The sequence below is a fragment of the Eubalaena glacialis genome, chromosome 19 (assembly GCF_028564815.1).
Source record: "Eubalaena glacialis isolate mEubGla1 chromosome 19, mEubGla1.1.hap2.+ XY, whole genome shotgun sequence".
NCBI classification, from domain to species: Eukaryota; Metazoa; Chordata; class Mammalia; order Artiodactyla; family Balaenidae; genus Eubalaena; species Eubalaena glacialis.
The window spans coordinates 46,527,837-46,555,138 of NC_083734.1; the positions used below are offsets into that span (position 1 = coordinate 46,527,837).

At 37.8% G+C, this 27,302-nt stretch overlaps 2 protein-coding genes across 6 annotated transcripts in view; both read right to left on the reverse strand.

Annotated features, from left to right (window-relative positions):
• LOC133080635 (leucine-rich repeat-containing protein 37A2-like) overlaps nt 1–1,508 on the reverse strand; it is a 65,607-nt gene extending 64,099 nt beyond the window's left edge. The window contains exon 1 of the mRNA XM_061176667.1: nt 1,430–1,508. The gene's annotated coding sequence lies outside the window, so the exon portion shown is untranslated. The remainder of the gene's footprint in view (nt 1–1,429) is intronic.
• The window catches only part of LOC133080637 (leucine-rich repeat-containing protein 37A2-like), a 44,052-nt gene that overhangs the window by 4,276 nt on the left and 12,474 nt on the right, over nt 1–27,302 (reverse strand). For 3 of the 5 annotated variants that reach the window (XR_009698563.1, XM_061176671.1, XM_061176670.1), the window contains exons 4-8: nt 15,111–15,182; nt 14,490–14,564; nt 5,795–5,913; nt 1,959–3,769; nt 1,430–1,534 (exon numbers count right to left, since the gene is read on the reverse strand). Coding sequence is in view for 4 of the 5 variants with exons in the window: in XM_061176671.1 (XP_061032654.1) it covers nt 1,430–1,534; nt 1,959–3,769; nt 5,795–5,913; nt 14,490–14,564; nt 15,111–15,182 (2,182 nt within the window). In the remaining variant the exon portion in view is untranslated. Of the gene's footprint in view, nt 1–1,429; nt 1,535–1,958; nt 3,770–5,794; nt 5,914–14,489; nt 14,565–15,110; nt 15,183–21,193; nt 21,275–21,905; nt 21,978–25,231; nt 25,304–27,302 lie in introns of those variants that run through there. The other 2 variants (XM_061176673.1, XM_061176672.1) reach the window with 2 other exon arrangements.

A 27,302-nucleotide genomic window follows, 5' to 3' on the forward strand; every position in this document is an offset into this window, starting at 1 on the left:
GCAGACAGACACATTTCTCTTTAGAAGTTAGTACATCATGTCAGGTTTTATTCAAGTCTGATAGGCCAGGAAGCCATTGGTCCTTACACATCTCTGCTCAGTTCCATGATGTGCTAACCTTGGTGTTTCTCTCTTGGGGGGCTGCCTTTTAAAAAACTGCTTCCCACTTTTGTGAGCTCTGAGGGGAGGGGACTGCTTTGCTATGGCCCCTAAGAAATGGTGACAAACCTCACAGGACTACGATCAGGAGGGCTGGAGTATTCAGGGAAGGCTTTATGAAGAACGATATCTGAACTTGAGTTGGCTTTTCAGAGATTCATAGGACTTCCACAGGCAAAGCAAAATCAAGGAATTTTAGATGGCCAAAGGCACAGACAAAAGCAGGAATGGATGTGGTGTAACTAGCGTATACTAAGGAGCTGCTTTGGCTGCAATGGAGGGCTGCCATTACAAGAGAAAAGGTAAATAACGTAGGTTGGACTGGTAGGGTAGAATCAAGATTGCCAGCTGATTAAAATCACTCTTTTAATGTTAGCCACTGCCTCTTGGGAAAAGTAATAAACCATTATGTAACTGAACAAAAGGTAAACAGGCTAGCTCCAGGAATAGGCTACTATAAATATGACATGCTGTAGGGTAGCCTGCTGCAGGATTTTACTTGCAGTGTTTTAATGGAACCTATCTACACAATTCCTAATACACTGGAGAAGCAAGCTGCTAAGTAAGCCTCAGGAATTGACGAGATCACACTTTTATCTTTTAGGCATGTCCTTTTAGCCCTCCCAGGCTGACTGATAGCTCCATGAGTATGGAGATCGTATGTCTCTCATCACTTCAGCCAACAAGGAAAGAAATAAACAGTAGAATGAGAGTGACTGGTGAGTACATCAAATCAGCATAGTTTTTGAGTTGAAGAAATTTTACTATCATGTCAACTCTGGCCTTCTTATAAACTTAACTTGTCAAAATAGTCCAATGGCTTGTTATCATGGATCCAATTCCATAGAGATCTCCTGGGAGTGGAGTTCCTTTAAAAATCCTGTGGGGACTTCCCTGGTGGCGCAGTGGTTAAGAATCCGCCTGCCAGTGCAGGGGACACGGGTTCGATCCCTGGTCTGGGAAGGTCCCACATGCTGCGGAGCAACTAAGTCCGTGCGCCACAACTCCTGAGCCCGCGTGCCTAGAGCCCGTACTCCGCAACAAGAGAAGCCACCGCAATGAGAAGCCCGCGCACCGCAATGAAGACATAATGTAGCCAAAAGAAAAAAAAAAAAAGGAAAAAAAAATCCTGGGAATATACTTTTCAGTAAAAGAACAAAGTGTATCTCAGTCCTCATGACTAAAGAGAAGAATCAAGTAGCAGTAGGTGGAAAGGTGGCTTTGATTCTCAGTTTGTGGCTTCTGAATCTGAATGAATTATTGTCCTTACCTCAATGAGACAGAGAAGTGTAACCAAAATCGTCACTACTACAGTTACAGATATTGCCAAGATGAGTTTGTTGTTATAGCCATATCCTGGAACTTCTTTTGTGAGCTAAAAAAATAAATAACAATTGTTTACAAACAAGGAGATAGAAGGGATGAAAGCTAACTCTTCTTAAACCTATTCTAAACAATAGCTAACTATTCTTAAACTACTATAAAACCCAATCCTTTCAGGCGAGTAGCTTCTATAAGAACAAGCCAAATTTAATGTTATTAATCTTATCATTAGCATTTTCTTCTACAATTTATTTATCCACAGTTTATTTATCTTGTGTTATGTCCTTTTCTCGTCTACCCTAGGAATAGTGGCACACTCTCTCTATGAGCAAAGTGGGAGATCACTGCCTTAGCCAGTGTCATGGCTGAAGATAAGATGCAGACTAGGAGCCCGTGGTACTCCTGCTTGGGCACGTCCACGGCATGTCCTAAACTGAGTAAAAGTCCAGGTCCCATGTTTCAGGGCTTCTCCTCACCTCACTTGACTCCTGCTCTTTCTGCTCACTCTGGGCTTCTGTGCTCTCACTGATAGAGTTGTCACTTTTCCACTGGCCCGTATCCCATTCCGCTTTGGACACCTTTACTTCCTGCTGCTTGCTGAGAAGCTTCATCAGGAGGCCTGTTCTAGAGATGAGGTTGGCACAGGCCAGCTGCACGTGGGTCTCCGAGCAGTCCATTTTCAAAGTCTGGATAACGTGAGAAATGAGCCTTCGCACGTCATCGTTGGGGATGAGGGACCGTAGCTGCTGGTTTAGCTGAGTTTCAACTTGATCACCCGGGGATGTGAGCCCTGGGAAAGTGAAGCCTGTGGGCTTAGAGGATAATTCAGTGCCCGTGTCGTGGTGCTCCCATTGTGTTTCGTTGGTGTGTTGAACAGTTGGCATACTGTTGTCCGCAGCAACAGCAGAGTGTGCAGTGGAGACATCCTTACGGGCAGTGTTTCCAGGGCCGGTTCCTCCTGGCAGAGTAGAGCTTCCTGAAGAAATAATTTCTTCAGAAACATTTTGTGCAGTATTGTTTTCTGAAGCAGTGTTTTCTGTAGAAGGGTCTGAAAGAGAAAATAATTCTGGAAAAGGATTTTCCTGAGAAGTCACTTCTCTTGAAGGTGAAACAGCTTCTCGCGGAGGGGAATTTATGAGACTCCTCACTACAGAGAACGGAGGGCTTGCAAGCATCATTCTATTGAGTGAACTTTTCTTTCTGAACTTTCGACTCCTTTTGACTTTGGGTTTTCTCTGGACCCGATGAGTCCTAATTTTATGGAAGATGTATTTTTTCCCAGAATGTGAGATTAGTTCAAAATCCTTAATATTTCTAACTCTAGCCTTTGCATCCTCTAAAACAAGTATAGTGTTGGATAAGTCTTTTGATTTGCTTTGAACGTCAGATGGGGATTTTGGAGGGATGGAGGCAGAAGGCCTCACCTTGAAGTACTGTTTCAGGGTAGAGGAACCTGCTGCCTTGTGTTCTTTTATGAATGAAGACTCCGCATTGGAGGACTTTCCCACCAGCTTCCTGGGCCTCTGCACCATGAGAAGCTGTTGCAGCTTTCCTGGGGATGGCCTCCTGAGCCTTCTTTCTTCGGCAGTGCTCGCCACAGATGGCTGGGCATTCTGTTTCCTCCTGAGGCTCTCATCTCCCACTGCTTGGAGGTGCATTTTCTGTAGGCCCCTTGGGCCCTTGAGGACCCTGTTCACTCTCAGCAGCTTTTCCTCGGTACTCTCCGTCTTTGCTGGGCTGTCTTTCTGTGGTTGGGCAGTTTCCAATTTCTTTTGAAAGATGTACCGTTTAAACATGGCACTTAAAAGGTTGGAACGCGTACGCGGGGCAGGTTTTTCTTCCTTTTTCACCTCATCCACTTTTTCTTGAGTTTCTGCATCTAACAAATTTTCCAGAAAATGGAGTTTCCTCAATTTCTTTTTATTAGTTGAATTGTTGCGTACACGTTTAACAGAAGGGCTCCTTGTATTGTTTTTCAAAAGGCCCAGGGGCATATCTCCATCTTGTGTGTCTGAAAAAAGCAGCTGAAGGAACGGTAATAACGCTGATTCCACATCTCCTAGATTCCCCTCTGAGATGTAAGGCAGTATGTAATTTCGTGCCCCGATACTATCGCTTTTATCATGGAGGTCCAGCTGCTCGTTCATGACGCCTGACAAGCTGACAGCACTTTTATCTGAGGACACCCTCTCTGACTCAATAATCAGCTCGGTGCTGCTGTTCTTCTTCCGGGCTTGTAACACCTTCATCAACGATCCTTCTGCACTCCCAAGAGATGTTTCTTCATCTGTCAAAAAAGAAGACACTGTTTTTGATCATTGAAGACTGATGGGACAGATTTTTGTCAGTCCACAGCCAAATAAATTAGGAATCAGTCAACATTTGAGTGCCACTTAGGAGAAAAAGAAACCCACGCTTAAGCCTATGACTGGCAACAACAAAATGTGAAAAAGATATCCCTTGAAAAAGTGGCTATCTACTCAGAAAATTCTGTAGCGTGAAATATAGTAACTATATTCAGGATTACTCCACTGGTTCCCAGGGGCCAGTACTCAAGAAAAGCCAAGGCTGGAAGACAAATACTCCCCTACTCAGCTGGACTCTCCGCAGATCTACTGTGACTCCTCACATTCACATACCCCATCCTGTCCTGCCTCAGAGGCAGAGGAGTGTGAGGCTTCCTCTCTCCACCTCTTCAGTGTGCTTGCGTTCTTGCTACTATCACAGATGACCACGACAACAACCGCCGCTAACAGGTCGTCATCTGGACATGTCCTTCTCCACCCACCCACAGAGTCCTTTGCTCAGTCCCTGCTTCCATATATCCCAGCCCCCATAACAGAAGGCTCTATACAGAAAAAAACACTATATCCGCCCTGGCTCTTTGCTAAAATTTGGGCAGGGATCTGGGCTATAAGTTAAGAGATTTGCCAGATTGTATGCCAATGTGGAATGTTCAACAAATCAGTGGAATAATACTTGAGGTCCTAAAATGCAGAAGGGAAAAAGCAACTTCTGTCAGATGGCTACTTTGCTTTCATTTCATTTTCCTTCTAATATTTCCAGCTTTACTTGGGGAACCATCCAAAGCTTCTGACTGTGTGAAGGTAATGTGTACCATTGTGTAGCTGGGCTTCTCTTCCAAAAGGATTAAAAGTATTTTTGGTGAAGGTCAAGGAGGAGGGAAGGGTCATGAGAAAGGAGGAGCATGGGTTTGCAGAGAGCCCCAAACTGGGGACAGGAGATCGGGGCACTAGGGTCATAGCACTTACACCTCTGATCTTGTTTTTCCTCACCTGTAAAAGGAGATTAAAAATGCCTTTACTGCCCACTTCTGGGGGAGAAGGGAGTAATATAATTAGTAAAAAAAATTGTTTGGGGGAGTTCCCTGGTGGTCTAGTGGTTAGGACCCGGCACTTTCCCTGCTGTGGCCCGGCTTCAATCCCTGCTTGGGGAACTAAGATCCCACAAGCTGTGTGGCACGGCCAAAAAAAAAAAAAATTGTGTTGAAAAATCAGCAATATTGTCTTTATATAAGTAGCAAAGTGTTATTATTTATGAGGTGCTCTCGATCACTGAAAGAGACCTGTAGTCAAGCTACCTGGGCATGACAGCACATTTTGGAAGTCATCAAGTTAGTGCCAATAAATCTAATATATAGAAAAATAGTTGAAAGCCCCTGAGTGTTTTGTGGATAGAAAAGCTTGAGATTCAGAGCAAGTCCAGAGCTGGACAGTCTAAGAATAAACTAGCTCTCCCATCCATTAGAAGGGCTAGGTAGCAGCTTCTGGTTATGGAACCAGAAACTCTCAGGCTCCAAATAGGACACAAAACAGCATCACTTGTACTCTTTATAAAATTGCAGAAACAAACAAAATAAACAAAAATATATTTATATCTGTCCTATAAGACAAAGGGTACTTGAGACCTAATGTATATAAAATCAGTTTACAAACTGTGATGCACTATATGAATAAGTTCTCGTTTGCAGAGAGCACAGCATAGGATATGTGGCCATTAATGTTAATTCCCTTTCCCCTTCCATTCCTTTCTCTTGTCCCTTTATGTATGGGGATCATTTACATTATTAAGCTAACAATGTAACTGAGCTATTATTAGCTTAATAATGTAATCAAGAATCTGATTTTTAGCAAGGGGTAGTTCTGAGAAACTTAGGAAGCTGGAACTCTGAATGAATGAATTAAAATAATGCAATTACATCATTAATTTTAAAATTTATCATTGATTAAAAATAAAAATTAAAAAATTAAATTAAAAATTAAAACTTTATTATCCCGCAATTGAGACTCACCACAACGTGTGACGTCTGTCAGGCATTCACTGTCACAACGCAGCTTGACTGTCTGACAGACAACCTCAATAGTAGTTTTAAATTGGCAGAGGCAGCAGGCCATACGGCTAGGTAAGATCCTATAAATGGAAACACAGGTAATTAAATTCGTGGTAAAAGAGTTACTTGAGTAGGTAGAAGAGGTAGGCCAAGGCCACCAAAGACCAGTGCAAAAAGGAGTTCTTGGGGCATATGGACTGGAGAACTGGATAGGGGCTGGTTGGCCAATTGCTGCTCTTGACTGTTGTAAATAAATATAGAGGAGGAGAGAGGTGCCCAACAGAAGGATTAGGATGGCAGTAGGTATGGTATGTCTAGCAAAAAGGGAATAGGGATTAGAATTGGGTGACATTGATCTGTAGTTTAATTCAGAAGTATCTCCTTCCTACCCGAAAGCCTCACTTTGGGTTGAGAGTACACAGGAAGAAGGCAGACTTCTAAGAAGAGTCTGAATAAGACCGCACCTTCTGGAGTCCCTTTCTCAGTTCCTATTTGTGAGTAGTAATATATTACAAATTACTCTAGTAATAAAAAAGCATCATGTGGTTAAACAATAACAGAGATCGCATTGGCCAAATCTGGACAAAAGGAACATTCCAAAGAACAACATTATCATTATAATAAGGTATAACATAGTTAATTTTTTAAAAAGCACATGAGTTCATAATGATACTCAAAATGAAAAGTGGGGGAGCTCTTCTTTATAGAATAATGTCAGCTAATAAATGCAAAAGGAATGATAGAATTAGGAAAGTGTCATTTTGCAACTATCAATGTAATCATCGATTCAGACAAGGATTATCACTGATGCACAGTTGGGTGAAGAGTTGTTTGAAAGTAGGATCTTCACTGATCCCAAACTATCACCCCACATATTATTTATCAATTACCAAGGGGAAAAATTACTTTACAATGGAGAGATATGGAAGATACCACCTTAGTCAAGTGACCAAACTTAGCACTGGGCCACCTGAAGTGCTGAAGTATGAAGAATACATCACCTATATAGTATTCTTTCCCAAAATGTTTACTTTGAATCTAATGAGGAAACAGACAAATCCAGATTGTGGGGCAATTTACAAGACAACTGGCTTAGACTCTTCAAAAATGTCAATGTCATAAAAGACCAAAGAAAAAAAAAAAGTAGGTAAATATTCTAGATTAAAGGAAACAAAGACACGACATGCAATGCCTAATCTTTAATTGGACCCTGTATCAAAACAAAACAGACTTAAAGAATGTTATTGGCTTCTGGCCAAGATGAAGTAACAAGGTCCAATTTAACCTCCCACCTGAAACAATGAAAATATCAGACAGAACATATGAAACAACAGTTTTCAAGAAACTGGACCTCACGCAGTAAAGTACATTGATCCCCAGGAGATGGGAAATAAATGAAGTGATCCCTATAATTGCCCTAACTTACTTCTCTGAGAGAGTTTCCAGGTCACGGTACAGGGAAGAGAAGTCCAGGCAGAGACTGGTGGACTCCCTGACTGAGGAAATGGAGCTGAGAGTCTGGGAAAACCAAGGTTACTAGAGTTCACAAAGCAGAGTATCAGAGAGAAAAGAAGTGCACAGACAAAGAACTCTGGAGATATGCAGAGGGATCTCTTGAGAATTCAACAAAGTATTGGTCAGTACATTTGTGTGAGGAATTACTTGATGCCAGGAAAAGAACCACATGAAAGGATTAATAATAAGAATAACTGGATATCACACAGGGTTGTAGGAATAGTACCTGTTCCTACAAGTCAGACTGGAAAACCTCATGATACTCAGAAAGGACTTGTCTCAGTAGTTGCAAATAATGAGCTCCAGACTAAAGGCTACTTGGACTCCTACCCAACGAATCTTAAAAGCTAGACCTAAAAGAATAAAATTGTTCTGAGTAACTTAATTTCACCCAATACAAAGCCCAAGCATTTTACAGGAATATAAATATATATAGCACACAATAAACTAAAACTCACACTATCTGGGATCATATGAAAAATTGCCAAGCATGCGAAGAAGTAGGAAAATATGATGCATACTGAGGAGAAAAGGCAATCAATCAAAACTAACCCATAATCTATACAGATGTTAGAATTGGCAGAAAAGAACATTTAAAAACTTATTATACATGAAGAAAAGTTATTATAACTGTATTTCATATGTTAAAAAACCCTGACTAAACACTGAAAATGTTAAGTACAGGCATGGAAAATGTAAAACAGACCCAAATTGAGCTTCTAGAGATTAAAAACAATGTCTAAATGAAAAAGACATTGAACGAGGTTAATGGCAGATTAGACACTGCAGAAGAAAGGGTCAGTGAACATTAAGGCATAGTAATAGAAACGATCCAAAATGAAACAAAAAGAGTAACAAAACAAAACAACAACGAAAATGAATAGAGCATCAGTGAGTCGTGCAACAACTTCAAGTGGCCTAATACATGGGTACTTAGAGTCCATGAAGGAGAGGAGAAATACAAAAATTTGAAGAAATAACAGCCAAAATTTTCCCCAAATGGTAAACACTATAAACTCACAAAGTCAAGAAGATCAATGAACTTTAAGCATAAGAAACATGGACAAAACTACACCAAGGCACAAAAAACAGTCAAATTGCTCAAAACCAGCAATAAAGAGAAAAATTTAAAAGCAGCCAGAGGAAAAAACTATACACTACATACAGAGGAACAAAGATAACAATGACAGCAGAATTCTTGTTGGAAACAATGTAAACGAGAACTCAGTGGAATAACATCTTTAAAGTCGTGAATTGAATTCTATCAAGCTAGAATTCTATACCCAGATCTGTCAAAACAAAAGCAAAATAAAGACTATCTCAGACACACAAAAGCTGAAAGAATTCATTACTAGCAGACTTTCACTATAAGAAATGTTAAAAGAAGTATTTTTAAGCAGAAGCACAATGACACAAGATTGGAATATGGATCTACACAAAAGATTAAGAATGCTGGAATTGGGACTTCCCTGGTGGTTCAGTGGTTAAGAATCTGCCTGCCAATGCAGGGGACACAGGTTCGATCCCTGGTCCGGGAAGATCCCACACGCCGTGGAGCAACTAAGCCCGTACGCCACAACTACTGAGCCTGCACTCTAGAGCCTGTGTACCACAACTACTGAAGCCCACGCACCTAGAGCCTGTGCTCTGCAACGAGAGAAGCCATCCGATGAGAAGCCGGTGCAGCGCAACGAACAGTAGCACCTGCTCGCCGCAACTAGAGAAAGCCCACGCGAAGCAACAAAGACCCAACGCAGCAAAAAAATAAATTAAAACAAAAACTTAAAAAATTTTTTTAAAGGATTTTAGTCATTCGATATATGTCTCTGACCACAATGGAATTAAATTAGAAATTAACAAATCCGAAAAATCTCCAAATATTTGGAAACTAAACAACACACTTCTGAGTAACTTGGTGGTCAAAGAAGAAATCAAAAGGGAAATCAGAAACTATTCTGAACTCACTGAAACTGAAAACATAATATGTCAACATATGGGATATTGCTAACGCTGTACTCAGCTTCCTCAACTTCCACCTTAAACTGGACAAACGAGAGCAAATTAATCACAGAGTAAGAGAAGAAAGAACACAATAAAGATCAAAGTAGAAATAAATAAAATGGAAAACAGAAATATACTATAGATATTAAAAGGATAATAAGAGAATACTATAGAATACTTTATACCAATAAATTCAAGATGAAATGGACAAATTCCTTGAAAGACATGCGCTACTAAAGTTTATTCAAGAATAAAGATATTAAAGAAATTGGATGTGCAGTTTAAAACCTTCCAACAAAGAAAGCTTCAAGTCCAGGTGGCTTAACTGAGAAATTCTACCGAACACTTAAGGAATAAAATAGTGCCAATTCTACACAAACTCTACCAGAAAGTTGAAGAGAAGGGAATACTTCCCAACTTATTTATAAGGCCAACTTTCACCGTATCAAGATTAGACAATGACATTACAAGAAAACTATAGACCAATATCTCTCATGAACACAGAGGCAAAAACTCTTAACAAAATTTTAGCATATCAAATCCAATAATATAGAAAAAGATGATACATCATGACCAAGTGGGGTTTATCTCAAGAAGGAAAGGTTGGTTTAATATTTGAAAATCAATTTACCCAACTTAGTACACTAAAAAAGAAAAATCAGGACATCTCTGGTGGGGCAGGGGTTAAGAATCTACCTGCCAGTGCAGGGGACATGGGTTTGAGCCCTGGTCCGGGAAGATCCCACATGCCACGGAGCAACTAAGCCCGTGCACCACAACTACTGAGCCTACGCTCTAGAGCCCGTGAGCCACAACTACTGAGCCCATGTGCCACAATGAGTGAAGCCCGTGCACCTAGAGCCCGTGCTCTGCAACAAGAGAAGCCACCACAAGGAGAAGCCTGCATACTGCAACGAAGAGTAGTCCCTGCTCGCCACAGCTAGAGAAAGCCTGCGTGCAGCAATGAAGACCCAATGCAGCCAAAAATAAATAAACAAATTAAGAAAAGAAGAGAAAAATCACATAATCATTGCAATAGATGCAGGAAAAGAAAGAAAAAATCTAACATCCATTCCTGATTAAAGAAAAACACAGCCCTCAGTAGACTAGGAATGGAAGGAGACTTCCTCAACTTGATAAATGACTTTGACAAAAAACCTAACATCATATTTAATGGTGAAGGACAAAGTACTTTCTCTCCAGGATCAGGACAAAGGCAAGGATGTCTGCTCTCATTACTTCTATTTGACATTGCACTGAAGGTTCTAGCCAGTGCAATAGGGCAACAAAAAGAAAAGAGATATTCAGAATGGAAAGGAAGAAGTAAAACTATCTTTATTTGCAGATAACATGATTATGTAGAAAACCTGATAGAATCTACAAAAATGCTACTGGAACTAACAAATGAGTTTATCAAGTTTGCAGGGTACAAGATCAACATACAAAAAGATTAATTTATCTCAACAAACAAGCAGAGATCAAAGTTTTAAAATACTACTTACAACAGAATCAAACATATAAAATACTTAGAATAAATCCGACAAAAGATGTAAAAGACTTGCACACGGAAAACTGTAAAATATTGCTGGGGGGAAATTAAGGAAGACCTAGATAACTGGAGAGATATAATGTATTCATGGATCAGAAGATTCAATATTGTTAAGACATCAATTCTCCCCAAATTGATTTATAGATCAAAATCCCAGTAGGCTTTTCTATAGAAATTGACAAGCTAATTCTAAAATTCATATGGAAATAAAATTTAGAATAACTAAAACAACTGTGAAAAAGAACAAAGTTGAAGAACTAACAGTAACTGATTTCAAGGCTTATGAAGCTACACTTTCAAGACGTTGTGATAGTAGTGTAAAGATAGACAAAAAGATCAAGGGAACAGAATAGAAAGTTCAGAAGTAGAGAGATGTGGATAACTGACTTTCAGGTTCAAAGGCATTTAAGTGGAGAAACGATAGTCTTTTCAACAAATGATGCTGGAACAATTGAATATCCAGGTGCAAAAAAAAAAAAAAAAAAAATGAACTTCCATCCAAACCATGTACAGAAATGAACTCAAATTGGTTTAAAGATCTAAATGTAAAACAGAAAACTATAAAACTTCTAGAACAAAACAGGTGAAAAATTTTATGACCTTGAGTTAGGCAAGATTTCTTAGCTACAACACCAAAAGCATAAACTATAAAAGAAAAAAATAGATAAATTAGACACCATCAAAATTAAGAATTTCTGCCCTGCAAAAGACACTCCTGAGAGAATGAAAAGATGAGTCACAGAATGGGAGAAAATACTTAGCAACTTACATATTGGATAAAGGACTAATTTCCAGAATATATAAAGAACTCTCAAAATTCCAGAAAAATATAGATAAAAGATTCAAAGAGATACAGATGGAAAATAAGCATATGAAAAGATGTTTGACATGATTAATCATTAGGGATGCTACAGTGAGATACAACTACACACCTATTAAACTATCTACAGTTAAAAATACTGAGCATAGCAAGTGTTGGCCGCAACGTGAAGAAAATGCAACTCTCAAACACTGCTGGTAGAGATGTAAAATGATCAAAACACTATGGAAAATAGGTATTATTTAAAAACTTAAACATACACTTACCAATGATCCAGCCATTCTACTTGCAGGTATTTACCCAAGAGAAATGGAAGCATACATCCATACAAAGACTTGTACACAAATATTCATAGCAACTTTATCTGTAATAGACAAAGACTGAAACAACTCCAATGTCCATCAATGGTGAATAGATAAATTGTGGTACATCCATATAATGGAATACTATTCAGCAATAAAGAGAAATGAATTAGTGATATATACAACAATATGGATGAAGATTAAAATAACCATGCTGAGTTAGAGGCCAGTTAGAAAAAAGTATACACTGTATGATTCCATTTACATAAAATTCTAGAAAATGCAAACAGAAAGCAGATCAATGGTTGCTTGGCGATTGGGAAGGGCGAGGAACGATGGGAAGGAAGAATTACAAAGAGACATTAAGAAACTTTCTGAGGTGATGGACATTTTGATTTTGATGATGTCTTCATGGTGTGTATGTATGGGTGTGTGTGAACACAGATTATTGTATGTCAATTATACCTCAAAAAGCTGTTAAAAGAAATGATATTATATGAGAGAGACAATTGGGGAAATTTGAATAGCAACTCTTTATTAGGTAATATTATTGTGTAGGAATTTAATTTCTTCAATACTGTGTGTTAACAGTATTGTAGTTACATAGGGAAATAATTTTTAATATCCAAAGAGGAGGGCATCTAGCTGACAAGAGAGGGATCGCAGTTGCGGCAGATGCTGTGGAAGGCTGAGGAAGATGAGGCTAGAGCAGTGACCAACAGATGTGACGGCGTGGTGAAGACAGTCATTTGTCAGCTGACCTGACAAAGACGGTTGGAACAGACTGCTAAACGCAGGGCCCTTTCCGCCTACTAATCTCATGCAATCCCCTCAACTAGCCTTGGCATAACAGAAAGTTTCTATTAGCTTGCCATATTGGAGGGGGGATGGCACAGTTTAAGGCGCAGTTAGTTGTGTGATAAACTGTCACAATACGGTCCTACAGAAATCGTTTTTTAAACTGCAAAAAAATGAAACTTGACCCTTCCCTCACAACATATATGAAAGTTAACTCAAAATGAATCATAGACCTAAATGTAACTATACAACTTCTGGAAGAAAACATAGGAGAAAATCTTTGTGATTTTGGGTTAGACAATGGGGTCTCACACAAAGATTTCTTAGATAAGACACAAAAAAGCACAAACCATCTAAGAAAAACTGCTAAGGGACTTCCCTGGTGGTTAAGACTCCGAGTTCCCAATGCAGGGGGCCTGGGTTCGATCCCTGGCCAGGGAACTAGATCCCACATGCATGCCACAACTAAGAGCTCGCATGCCACAACTAAGAAGCCCATGAGCCGCAACTAAGGAGCCCATCTGCCGCAACTAAGACCCAGCACAACCAAATAAATTAAATAAATATGAAAAAAATTTTCTAAATTAGAGTTCATCAAAAACTTAAAACATCTAGTCTTCAGAGACACTTTAATACAATGAAGATAAGTCACAATCTGGGAGAAGATATTTACTAAACACATATCTAGGAGAAAGGACTTTTTCCATTGCTTTTTATATAAAGCACTCTTAAAACTCAATATAAATATCCAATTAAAAAAAGGATTTGAACAGACTCTTCACTTAAAAAGATATTTGCACATGAATAGACACTCAACATCATCAGCTATTACAGAAATGCAAAATGTGGCAAAAACCACGAGATGCAACTACACACCTACTAGAAAGGTTAAACGTTTTTAGAAAACAAATATAAGGATCAGTGGAAGATGTGGAGCAACTGCAACTCTCATAGACTGCTAGTGGGAAAGCAAAATGGCACAGGCACTTTAGAAAACAGTTTAGCAGTTTCTTAAAAAGTTAAATATGCACTTAGCATATGATGAAGCAATCCCACCCTTAGGTATTTCACCCCAAAGAAATGAAAACATATGCTCGCACAAAACGTATGTTCACACACACATGTGAGTGTTTTCAGAGGCTTTTTTCATAATAGCCAAAAAAACTGGAAACAACTCAAATGTTCATCAAATGATGAATGCGTAAACAATCTGTGTCTCCACACAACTAGAATACTACTCAGCAATAAAAAGGAATGAACTACTGACAGGTGCAACAAAACAGATGAATCGCCAAAGAGACTGGCTAAGTGAAAGAACCCAAAAACAAAAGGCTACATACCACATGATTTCATTTATAAGATATTCTGGAAAAGGCAACATTATACGGACAAAAATCAGATCGGTGGTTGCCAGGGGCTGGTAGTGGGAGGAGGATGGATTGACTACAAAGCGACATGAGGGGTCTTTTGGGAGTGCAGAAGTTTTCTTTACCTCAAATGTGGTGGTGGCTACAGAACTATACGTTTGTCAAAACACATCACACTGTATATTTAAAAATAGGGAATTTTGTTAAATGAAAATTATACATAAATAAACCTGACTTAAGAAAATAATAAAACAAACCTAAAAAAACAATTGAGTGAAAACAAATGTAAGAAAAATCAACTTACAGTTTTTCCAATTCAAGGGTCATCATGAGGATGCTTTCAATTATTGTAAGTGACACTTGTGTTGTTCCCATGTCTCTGAAGGAGAAGCCCAAACATGCACGATATAAAACCCAAAGACAAAAATTCTAAACTTAAAAAGAGACTTAACATGTGATTACTTCAATTCTGGCTTCTTACTTGCCATACATGATAATTCCAAAGAGCTCTTATTGAAGAAATTTAAATTTGCATCATCAAATTAATGGCCTTGGTGCTGAACAGTACAATCATTTTTTATTATCCTAACTTCTCATTTTCAATTGCATCTACCTCTTTTGATCACTCTTTTTAAAAAAAAATAATGTACCCCTTATTCCTTTTTGCTTTCTGGGATAAATAATATTCCTACATGCATCTACATGTTCCATATCTATATGTGTTCTTCAACACTGTTCTCATTCTCTGCTGGCTGTCTTACCCATATATATTCTTTCTTAATCGTTTTCTTTGCCAATAACTTTTATTTTCAATAACCCAGGTAAAATCTAAATTATGACTTTTTAGCCAAAGTACTCAATCTTTGACGAAAGTAAAAAAGAGCAGAAATTATCTCATGAGCCATGAAACTGTTGCAATACTTACAAATATTTTAATGCTGGCAATTTAAAAAGATAAGAATCTTCAACTGTTGTCAAAGGATTATGATTGAGAATTCTGAAAAATGGAATGGAATTTAAATTATCTGCATTTTCAATTACTTCCATGAAAGCTTATATTCATTTTTTTTGGTACGGAACGTGAAGGTTTAAAAAAAAAATCATTTTCTGTCTTTACCTATAAATCACCCTTAGCATCTGTAAAACACTCTTTCATTGGGAACTACCCAGGTCTCTAGATGATAAAGTGGAGAAGAGAAACAAACAAAAAAAAAAGAAAAAAAAAAGAAAAAGAAAAAAAGTGGCTAGCAAAGAAAAAATATGCCAAAGAACTTTTCAGGTTAAAAACCCTAGAAGTGACTATGCTGGTAGGAAGCCCTTGCTCTGTAAAAAAGTACTATTTCTAGTGTCCTCCATAATTCAAGGTGTTTTTCTTTCATCTCTACAAATTTTTTAAAATTTCATGATTTAAACTACCCAGTGAAAGACAAAAATAGGGCTAATTCCTTGGTTCTGGAGCCAAAGAAGAAGAGAGAAATCCAAGAGGAACTGGTGAAAGCCATACTCCCATCACATAGTCCCATGTGTATTCTTGTATCATAGCCTTTGTTACTGTGTATGTAATCACCTGTTTACTTGTCAGTCTCCTAGATTGCCAGCAACTTGAGAGCAGGGACCACACTTTATTGTCATTATTATTCCTGTGCCTGACATAGTGCCTAATATTTACTAGGTATTTAATAAATGTTTGCTGAATAAATAAATAACATTTTGTTTATATATCAATAAAATAAACAAATTAATTTTGGGGAACAAAATTTTATTCCAAAATGCTGGAATAGATTTTCTTCTTAGTTCTTTCTTTCTTTTTTTCTTTTTTCTTAGTTCTTTAAAATAAATAAGGGGGAAAAAAAACCCCAAAAGAAACAGGAAGAAAGAAAAGAATATCTGACTTTAGGTTAACTGTACTCAAGAATTATTAACGTATTTTTGCGAATATTATAATTATCAAAACTAATATCTTTTGGGTTGCCAGGCATCTGTGATCAGCATTTAACATTTAATCCTCACAGTAACCTTATGTGATAGATATATTACCCCATTGTGCAAATGAGGAAACTGAGGCACAGAGAAGTTATATAATTTGTCCTAAGTCATCAAGCTAGTAAGAAGCAGAGCTGGAATTTGAACTCAGTTCTGACTCTAAAGCCTGTGTTTACCCTGAATGAAAAAAAAGGGGGGGGGGTTTAAAACATCTGTTACTTTAACCTTAATTTTGAGAGCACTAAATATAGAAATACCTTTTCAAACTTCATCTACACATCTGGGAAAGCCTCTATGAGAATTATATTTTCTCTTTTTATTTATTTATTTCTCTTTTTATTTATTTTTTCCTTAATCATCTCCCATGATAAATATTTAATTAGCCTATGGTCATTGAGACTTCAGAGATTTTAAAAGATATTGCAGGAAAATCAGTAAAAATGATGGAGGAAGGACATCTGAAAATTCATCCCTCCATAGAAGCAACAATAACAATAACAACAACAACAACAACAACAAAACTGGCAAAAATGGTCAGAGTCAACTTTTTCTGAACTCTGGAAATTTAACCAACAGGCTTGCAGCAAATTGGGGAGCAATTTATTCAAGGAAAACAAATTAATTTCTGTAGGAACAATGAGATCTGTGTTGCTTTAACTTGTCCTTGACCTTTGCTCTCCATGCCAGTGGTAGCCTTGAAAAACAGCCCACATCCCTGGTACCAGGAGGAGCAGCATGGACTGGGAGGTCCTTCAAAGCCTCATTCCCAAAGAACTGTCATTGTTTTACATGTCTGGTGGTCCCCTGGAAGACCTCACTTGAAAGGCTTGCCTTTGACCTGACTGAGAGCTGTCTAGTGAGAAAAGCTTCTCCTCAGGTGGCATTTTTGGAAAACATTTGCAAGCAAGTATTTTAACATGGCGGTTGCATGAGGCAATGGATAACAGTTTGGGGCAGAAAACAGCCCAACCGAAAAGCTTAAAAAGAAAAGCTGAGGAATGAGATGTCCACAGAGACTTTGAAATGTTCCAATGTATTCCTGGGAAACTGGAAGACCACAAGACATATTCCTGGGAATCTAGGAAAATAACTGTTAGCATTACTAAATGAGTTCAGCAAGGTTGTAGGATATAAGATCAATATTATTTCTACACACCAGCAATGAGTAATCCAAAAATGAAATTACGAAAACAATTCCATGTGTAACAGCATCAAAACAAATAAAATACTTAGGGAAAAATTTAACCAAGTAAGTGCAAGATTCACACTGAAAAGTACAAAACTGTTGAAAGAAATTGAAGAAGATCTAAATAAATAGAAAGACATGCTGGATTCATGGACTGGAAGATAATCTTATTAAAATTTCACTACTTCCCAAATCGACCTATGGTTCCATTGCAATTCCTATCAAAATCCCAGCTGACTTCTTTCCAGAAATTGCCAAGCTAATTCTAAAATTCATATGGCAATTCAAGGAAACAGAATAACCAAAACAACGTTGGTAAAGAACAAAGTGGGAGGACTCACACATCCTGGTTTCAAAACTCAGTTCAAAGCGACTGCAATCATAGTGTGGTACTGGAATAAGAACAGACATGTGAATCAATGGAACAGAATGGACAGTATAGAAATAAACCCTCATATTTATGGTCTATTGATTTTCAACAAGGGTGCCAAAACAATTCAATGTGGAAAGAACAGTCTTTCCAAAAGATGCTGGGACAACTGTACATCCACACACAAAATAATGAAGCTGGACTCCTACACTTCCCACCATATATGAAAATTAACTGCAAATGGATCAAATATCCAAATGTAAGAGCTAAGGCTGTAACACTCTTAGAAGAAAACACAGGAGTAAATCTTTATGACCTTGCATTAGACAACAGTTTCTTAGATATGATACCAGAAGCACAAACGACCAAAGGAAAAATAGATAAATTGGATTTTATAAAAATGAAAAAGTTTGTGCTTCAAAAGACACTATCAAGAAAGTGAAAAAACATATAGAATGGGAGAAAATACTACAGGTGGGAAGAAGAAGATGCAGTTGGGAGAAGAAAAGTATAGTAGTTGCTAGGTGTGACAATCTCAAAATTTTGAACTATTACAAATAAAACAGCCACCCTAAATCACCCGAAAGGACAGACCCAAGTTATTTTTGTTTTTAGCGTTTATGCCTTTCTAAATCTGAGAAGCTGCCAGGATTCTAGGACACAGCAAAAAGTGATGACAACACCCTGAAGTGTGTAAGCTTTTGTGTGTACATAGCTACCGAAAGGAAACCAATGCTAGTTGACTGGGGGAGCATTAGAGCGACTCTGTGACCGCAGCTCAATTTGCCTTCATAGTGTGGCCACACCTACCTCATTGATATTCTCAACAATGGGGTAAATAATTCAATAGGGATAAGGCTTTGATTTTCCTCTTATTCTCTCTTAGTGCTTATGTTCTTGGTACAATATTGATGTACCACAGACAAGCCAGCATGTGAATGTCCTCTGTCTGGTTAAGTTATATAGCCTTTCTACATTGTAGAGTCCTTCAGTTTCTAAAATCATGGAGCTTGTATTGTTAGAACCAATGAAGTGACTAAAAGAATTTTTAAAAATAAGCCATCAGTCTGGACCTGCATAGGTGAATGAAGGAGAAACACTTTAAAGTCAGAAAAAAAAGTAGACTTAACATTTAGGATTATCAACCACTGCTGGTTTTCCATAATATATTTCATTCCTGATTTTATCTGAAAGAGATATGATTACTACCACCATTCAAAAAGTGGTACTTTATTAATTAATAAGCTCTTAGCTCATCTTTGAGGTCGATTTCCGATTTAAAATAGACTACCACACTGCTAACTACTTCACCTGATGTTTGTCAATAACATAGAGGCTTCATTCAAGAAACCTACTGACTTATAATTACCTGAAACCCAGTGATGAATCAAGGTTTTGTGGGGCCTGAACCTCATCTACTTTGGGAAATCCTATCTAATAAAAACATGCGCAGTTATGAATACAAAAATCGCTAGGACCCCTCTCAAGACCTTGGAAGGGACCTATACAAGTGAGGAGCCCTAAGCCTAAGCTTCATTGAATTCATGATAAATCCACCTCAGCTGGGGCCCTTTGCCAAACTTATTTAGTGCAGGCAACTTATAAACACCCCAGTAATATGTCATCATAGGTAGTAAAATGACTTAACTCGAGGGTGGCATCTTCCTTTGGTGGCTTGCCTTTGGAAAGAGATGCAATAAAGTCTGCATCTCACCACGGCAAATGTTTCCTGAAGCAAATTAGCTTTGTCTATTAGAAAGACTTAGCCCAAAACAAAGACTTACTATACTGTGACAATCTTTTGAAAGTAACTGTGAATGAGTTTTAGGAGTACAGTACTAATTTATTTCCAACACCAGATAGTTTTGATTCTTTCACTACCTTTTTCTGTCATTTAAGAGGAACACAAATTCAAAAGGAACAAGTTGGTGCCTCTTCCATTACAAATCTTTTCTAACCGACCACCCATTGTCTACTTCATCACCCCCCTCCTCACCTTGTTACCCTGCTGCACAGATGCTAGAATGGCTCTCATATATGTTTTCCCATCAACATCCATCTTTCTCCTTCCAGGATGAAAGCTTCTTGGGGACAAATTCCCTGCCCTATGCGCCTTTGTATCCCCAGCACTTAGTACAGTGCTGACACACAGTGGGCATGGCACTCAGTGAATGTTTTTGAATGAATTCATTAATTTTTAAACTGTGATTTATTTATTTATTTATTTATTTGTTTATTTATTTATTTACTTCCACAAGGTATTTTCCTGTGTTGCCTACATAACTATAGTGAAACTCTGATTCTTATAAGGAACTCTTGGTGTTATAGGATGTTTAGGAAACGAGGTGAGTTTAAGACGTTGTATTGACGCTACTAAAACCTCCTGGTGAAGGGACCTCATGAGCCTGCTCTCCGGTGTGCTGGCAAAAGAAAAACTGACCCTCGGTGCTCTCTCCCCAAGGTAGGCATCAGCAAACTAACAAGGGAAAGGAAGGAGGCCGCTAAAGATAGGCATCTGCAGGAATTGCTAATCCAGCTCCAGACACAGCCTCAACACCTTCATTAACCCAAAATGCACTGTGTGAAACTGGATTTCTGAACCACAAGACAGGTAAGAGAGTCTTTTCCAAAGCCAGGTGTAGAAGAGCTCTTTACCTTGAGTCTAAAATCGCCTTTGGGCCATTGAACGTACCCACTCTCATTTCCTTGTGTCATGAGAAATCACAGAATTTTTGAGCTGAAAGGGTGTAAAACCCACACTTCTTACTGAAGAGTAGTCAGCAAAGAAAGTATATTGAATTAGGCTACAGCAATGTATTTTCTTTATATTTCTCACACTATAGCTGAACACAAACAACGCCTTTTTCCATACCTCAAAGCTCCCTATTGGCCACAGATAATTCACTTCAGAGATATATGCCTTTTGAAAAATAATGTTCTGGGTGGCTGGGGAGAGCCCTGTGGTGGGTGTTCAGGAATTCTTTCTGCTTTACCATTTAAAAGAGCTAATAATGGTTGGGGAAGCACCCACACCTTTTGCTCGCTCAAGAATTCAGTGCTAAACTTAGTTCTTTGCAGCTCTGTGTTGCATACATTTTAAGCAGTTAGGAACTTTGCACATGAGCAGGAATCAAAGCGAAATTCAAAAGTGGAACTTGATGGACCATTCGCATATTGGAGAGGCATCAGTGGGATTCCATGACAATGCTAGTTTGAGTGTTTTTGCTTGGTGCCTTTTATTGCCTGTGCCAAAGATCAGTACTATGGAAAGCAGAGCGATTCATATATATGAGTTAAACAAGTCTCTTGGCCTCTTTGTACCTTAGTTTCCTCATTTGAAAAAAAAAAAAAAATGGCTCTCAAGACATACTTTCCAGAATTCATACTGGGCTTACACCCAGCTAACCAATAACTGCATGATGCTTTTACACACAGTTTTTTACATGTATTCATCTTCGATTTCACTTACAACTTGTGTAAAAACTGCATTCCATGCCAGGCCTGAAACGTTCCAAAGCTCAGTTCTGTGAGTAAATTGCAACTAAGATTTCTACAGAAAAAGACACAAGCAAAAGAAGAAGAAAAATATATATTCTTTCAGAACATTTATCCTTTGGCAATAATTCTAATTTATATATGATGAAACATAACAACACTACTCCCTCCATACACTAAAGAAATCTCACTGTGGAAGACATTATGATTTATACTTTCATGATTATATATGTGGTGCATTAGATACAAAATAGTAAATGCTCATTAAATACTTGTGTTAAGTGATCTTTATTTCTCTAGAAAGGCAGCACTATTGACATTTTGGGCTGGATAATTCTTTGCTGTGGGAGGCTCTCCTGTACACTGTTGGATGTTTAGTAGCATCTCTGGCCTCTGTCCACTAGATGCCAGTAGCATATACAGTTCTGACAAGCAAAAATGTCTCCAGACACTACCAAATGTCACCTGCGTGCAAAATCACCCTGGTTGAGAACCACTGCTCTATAATGATTCACTCTGATCTGTGTAATAATTCTCACACTAATCTTTGCTAGAGACAAAAAGGATTTGCTACAAAGTTTTAGTAGTAATTTTAATCATATTTCAAAATGAGTAACAAATTAATTTTATAAAAAATTAAGCTTTACAAAAATTCCAAATATAATGAAGTTACACTGGTAACTTACATAAACTGCAAAAAAGGTAGTGGTTCAAATGTACGTCTTTCGATAGACTGTATTTTATTGCAGGATAAATCTCTAGGAAAAGTAAAAGGAAAATATTGCCTCAATTAGCTATTAGATATCTAATTAGTAGGAATAACTAGTAGACTTTAGAATGATAATAATAAACAAGAAGCTTTGGTCTAAACTCCAAACCTTAGGAATTATTATTTGAACCTTCCAGAGCCCCTAACCCTGCCTTCACCTCTCTTAAGAGTCTCACCTTCAGGATCTTCATAAATTAAATATACAACTATAGATCTTGATAGATTTTGGAGGTAATCTTTCCCGAGAGCAGAAGCATTGATTAGATTCCACCTTTCGTGGTCTCATCAAATTCTAGATTATGAGCTCAAAGTTTTTATCTCTATATATCATTATAATTTCCAATATTAAAAGGAATATTCTTATATTTACACACGTCCCAGTATAGTTCTGTTTTTCTAGGTCAATTCATTACCAGAAGAAATAAAAGATACCCTTTCACACGACTTGAAAGGAAGTTACTTCTCTCATTAATATGTAACTTTAATTCAGTATTACACTTTCTATCATATTGACTTTTATTCGAAAATACCTACTCTTGACTATAGCTGACTATCTTATTTCCATTGATTCCAGCTTAGTCTCTCATTTCACCTGGATGGGTATAACTGTCTTCTGACTGGTGTTTCCATCTCTACCCTCTCCCTTTCTAAGCCATCCTCCACGCGATCACCAGATTAACTCTCCGGAAGTGGTTCTCAAATACCAGCATCACTTGGGAACTTACTGAAGATACAAATACTCAGCCCTACTCTGGACCTCTTGAATCAGTAACTATGGGGGTGGAGCTTGTGTTTTCACAAGCCCTCCGAGTGGTTGGTTCTGTTGCAGGCTAAAGCTTGTCCTAAAGCACTGCTGTGGTAACATGGTAGCTTGACATGTTATCCTTGGCTTGGCCTCCAAAGCCCTAGATGATCTGGCTCTAATCTCCTACTCTTCCCACTTGTACTCTACAGGTACTCAGAGTATTTTCCCTGTGTTTTGCCTTTCTCCCACTTCCCTTTTGCAAGCTTCTTCTTCCCAAGTTGTCTGTCATTGATACCCAATGGCCCTTCGAGGTCCCGTTTAAACAGCACGGCTCTAGTAACATCTTCCCTGATCCAATTTGAAGTCTTTTTTCCCTCTTTTGTGCTCCAATACCAACTTATAGCTCTCATTGCCCATATTCATTTCTTTCTTTAAATATAGCTATTTTTGCAACCCATTTCCTCTGAGCATAAACTCCTTCAAAGTATGGACTAGATCCTGCTTATGTGCATCGTCTATCATGTTTAAAGCCAACGTGTGGACATAAAGCAAACTCAAATATTTATAAAATCAACAAATAGCTGGGGAGTGGATAGAAGGAGGAAATGACTGTTTTAAAAGAAATGTAGTTTTATTACTTCATGGTGCCTCCACAGCACTTTGTCATTATGGTTTGAGCTTATATGTTTATTTTCCCTGTGAGATCATGAGTTGCTAAAAGGAGTCCTGTCTTACCCATCTTCGTGTTTACAACACTAGGCATAGTGCTGATTAGCATATTCTTTTTTCGCTTTTTTATTGATTGGCTTTTTTTTTTTAAAGAATCAGAATACTTATGCTAACCTGAAATAATCAGATTATAAAGTATTTCATAGTAGAAGTAATGAAGGGCCTATTCCACTGTGCAGTTATCTTACTTGTTTTTCTCCAAACTGGGTAAGGTTTGGAGCCCAGATGGCAGAGAAGAGACTAATATAAAGATGATTGCCCCTTAAGGCTTGGAAGGTTTGATAATTAAAAGAACTATTTTTAGGGTCATGTGAGGCTCTTTATACCCACTTCCCTTAAGCCTTTTATATTTGCAAGAAGAATCTATTTGCTAAAGAGGATCATTAATTGGCTTAATAAGGATTAATGACATACACAGCTTTGGATGCCATGGACAAAGGACAAAAACTGAGCTTTTATAGCAAAAAACACAGTTATCTCCTTATCCCTAAATAAAGGAAATACGAGGCAAGCATTTCCTCTTTGATAAAGAAGCTGGAGAGGGAATTCCCTGGAGGTCCAGGGGTTAGGACTCGGCGCTTCCACTGCTGGGGACCTGGGTTCAATCCCTGGTCAGGGAACTAAGATCCCGCAAGTCGTGTGGCGTGGCCCAAAAAACAAAACAAACAAACAAACAAAAAACAAAAACAAAGGCTGGAGAGATGTTTGTTAGGGGCATTTCTGATATGCTTATTTAGTGTAAACATTTCTAAATATACCACTTAACCATCATCTTGAACATTCTTAATATTGGTATCACAATTCCTGCATCGAAATCCTTAACAACAGTTTGTTCTTTTGGTAACTTAATGTCTTCTTGACAATACTGATTTTATTTTTAAGATTTTTTTTTGATGTGGACCATTTTTAAAGTCTTTATTGAATTTGTTACAATATTGCTTCTTTTTTTTTATGTTTCGATTTTTGGCCATGAGGCATGTGGGATCTTAGCTCCCTGACTAGGGATCGAACCCACACCCCCTGCATCGGAAGGCAAAGTCTTAACCACTAGACCACCAGGGAAGTCTCTTGACAATACTGTTTACAAACTTCATCTACTTAAATATTTAATATTTAAATGTTAATTTAATTTAGATTAAATTATCAAAGTTATGAGTTAATGGCATTCATATTAATGTAAGTGTTCTATATTTTCTTGTCCTGTAGGGGACAATTTGAAGTTAACTTTAATTCCTCTCATTTCACTAAACCAACTTTTTCAAACCTTTTCTGTAAAGACCAGATAAGTCAATATTTTAGGCTTTGAAGGCCACATACAGTCTCTGTCACATATTTTTCTTCGTTTCTTTTTTTTCTCATTTACAGCCCTTTAAAAATCACTTTTAACTTATGGGCTGTATAAAAATGGACTGTGGGCCAGATTTGATCCATAGGTCATAAACAAAATATAAATACAGATGGAGAGTATATGAACACTTATATAACAAGGTTCATATGGGAGTCTATAATTGCTCAGACCTCATTACCACTTTTCCTCTACAACTAAAGTGTATTTTTCTATCTATACCTTGTCTATATAATGAAAAAATTAAAAATGAATAGGAGATATATAGTGCTAGTGATGGGCTGGGACCCTACACAGACTTAAAGAATTGTAGAATTTTATTGCTAGGAGAAACTGAAGAGACTACCTAACTTGAACCCCTTAATTATTTTATAGATAATCTACTTTATAGATAAGAACTCATAAATAAATATGATTAACTTACAAATATCGGAGGGATAGCAAGCCTTCAAAGGAGTCCTTATGTAATTCAGTCAAATAATTTTCACTGAGAATCCTGAAAAATGAAAAGGTTATTTCTGGATCAAACTGCAAAATAACTACAACTATATACTACATAGGACTAACTCCTATATGTGGAGGAAAGCTGGGTAATGGTGCCACCTAAACAACCTAATTCTTATTTAATTTAGGGATGGTGATTTCTGCTCTGTTTTCGTTTAAACCTTCTTTTCACGTCCTCCTTTCTGTCCATCACGCATGTGCACGCACACGCACACACACACGCACACACACACCCACGCCCCACCCACTCTTCCCACCAAATCATATAGTTAATGCCTACTCTCTAGATCACGAAGTCTCTGTTAGAACCCAGCTCTGGGTGGCACCAACGTTTTGAAAGCTAAAATGTGCATAAAATATACATAACTGTTCAATAATTCAATTGAACAACTGTTCAACTGTTTAATAATTACAAAACAGACCCCCACGTAATACCATTCATGTCAGGAAAGAATCCTGCCAGCATCCCAGAAGACCTCGTGTGCCCTTTTCCAATCACAACCCTCTCTCTGACTTCCTAGAGGGAACCACTCTCCTGACTTTAATAATAATTTCCTTGCTTTTTAAATGTAGTTTTGCCTTTTCTCTATCAGCCATAAACAACACAGTTTAGTCCTGCTTCTTCTTGAACTTTATATAAGTGGAATCATATTATATGTATTATTTTCCACATTGCTTCTTTCATTCAACATTATTTTGTAAAATTATTTTATTTTTGCCTGTAGTATGTAGTGTTGCATGTCCAACTACATGAGGCTTCTGAGTATTTGAAAGTGGCTAATGTGACTGAGTTGAATTTTTAATTTAATTAATTTCAATTATTTTAAAATTAAATTTAAAAACTGATAATGTATTTATTGGAAAATGTTTATGTTAGCAACAATTTGCATATGTGATACTACATTTTTGACTGTAAATTTTGTGAAATCTCAATACCGATCAAGTATTTGTAATAAGATTTAGCAACCAAATTGTGATTTCAAAGAGTTAGTATGGGAAAAAAATGTAGATTCTCTCATTAATTTTTATATTGATTACATGTAGATATAATAATACTTCGGATGTTTTTAAATACTTAGTATGAAAAAAACGTAGAATATCTTATTAATAATGTATATAATGATTACATGTTAAAATGAAAATATTTTGTAAATAAGGGTTAAGTAAAAGATATTAACATTTATTTCATCTGTTTCATTTTACTTTTGTTTTTAAGTGGCTACCAGAAAATTTAAGATTACTTATGTGGCTTGCATTATGTTTCTGATGAAGTGTATGACTTCTAAGTATGATTATACCACACTTTATTCATTCAACTGTTGGTGTATACTGAGATTTTTCTAGTTTTTATTTATTAAAAACAATACTGCTGGGCTTCCCTGGTGGCGCAGTGGTTGGGAGTCTGCCTGCCAATGCAGGGGACGCGGGTTCGAGCCTTGGTCTGGGAGGATCCCACATGCCCCGGAGCGACTGGGCCCGTGAGCCACAATTACTGAGCCTGCGCGTCTGGAGCCTGTGCTCCGCAACGGGAGAGGCCGCGATAGTGAGAGGCCCGCGCACCGCGATGAAGAGTGGCCCCCGCTTGCCGCAACTGGAGAAAGCCCTCGCACAGAAACGAAGACCCAACTCAGCCATAAATAAATAAATAAATAAATAAATAAAATTTAAAAACAAACAAACAAACAAAATACTGCTTTGAACATTCTTGTATTTGTATCCTGATACATATTTGCCTGAGTTTGTCTAGGATGTAATAGGGATACAAAATTGTTTCCTATGAAGTTGTGCTATTTCAAGTTGGCAGATTGAAACATGTCAAGTCGCCACCCCTTCAACTTCCACCAAAATCCCTAAGAATGATAGAAAAGATATAACTTAAGAATCACAACCTTAGCTCAATGTGTGGGAGCAGCTCCACAAATGCTCCCCTACCAGAAACGTCCTGGAGCTACCTACAGGGTGATCAGTTGGAATAGTGCGGTAGGAGCAGC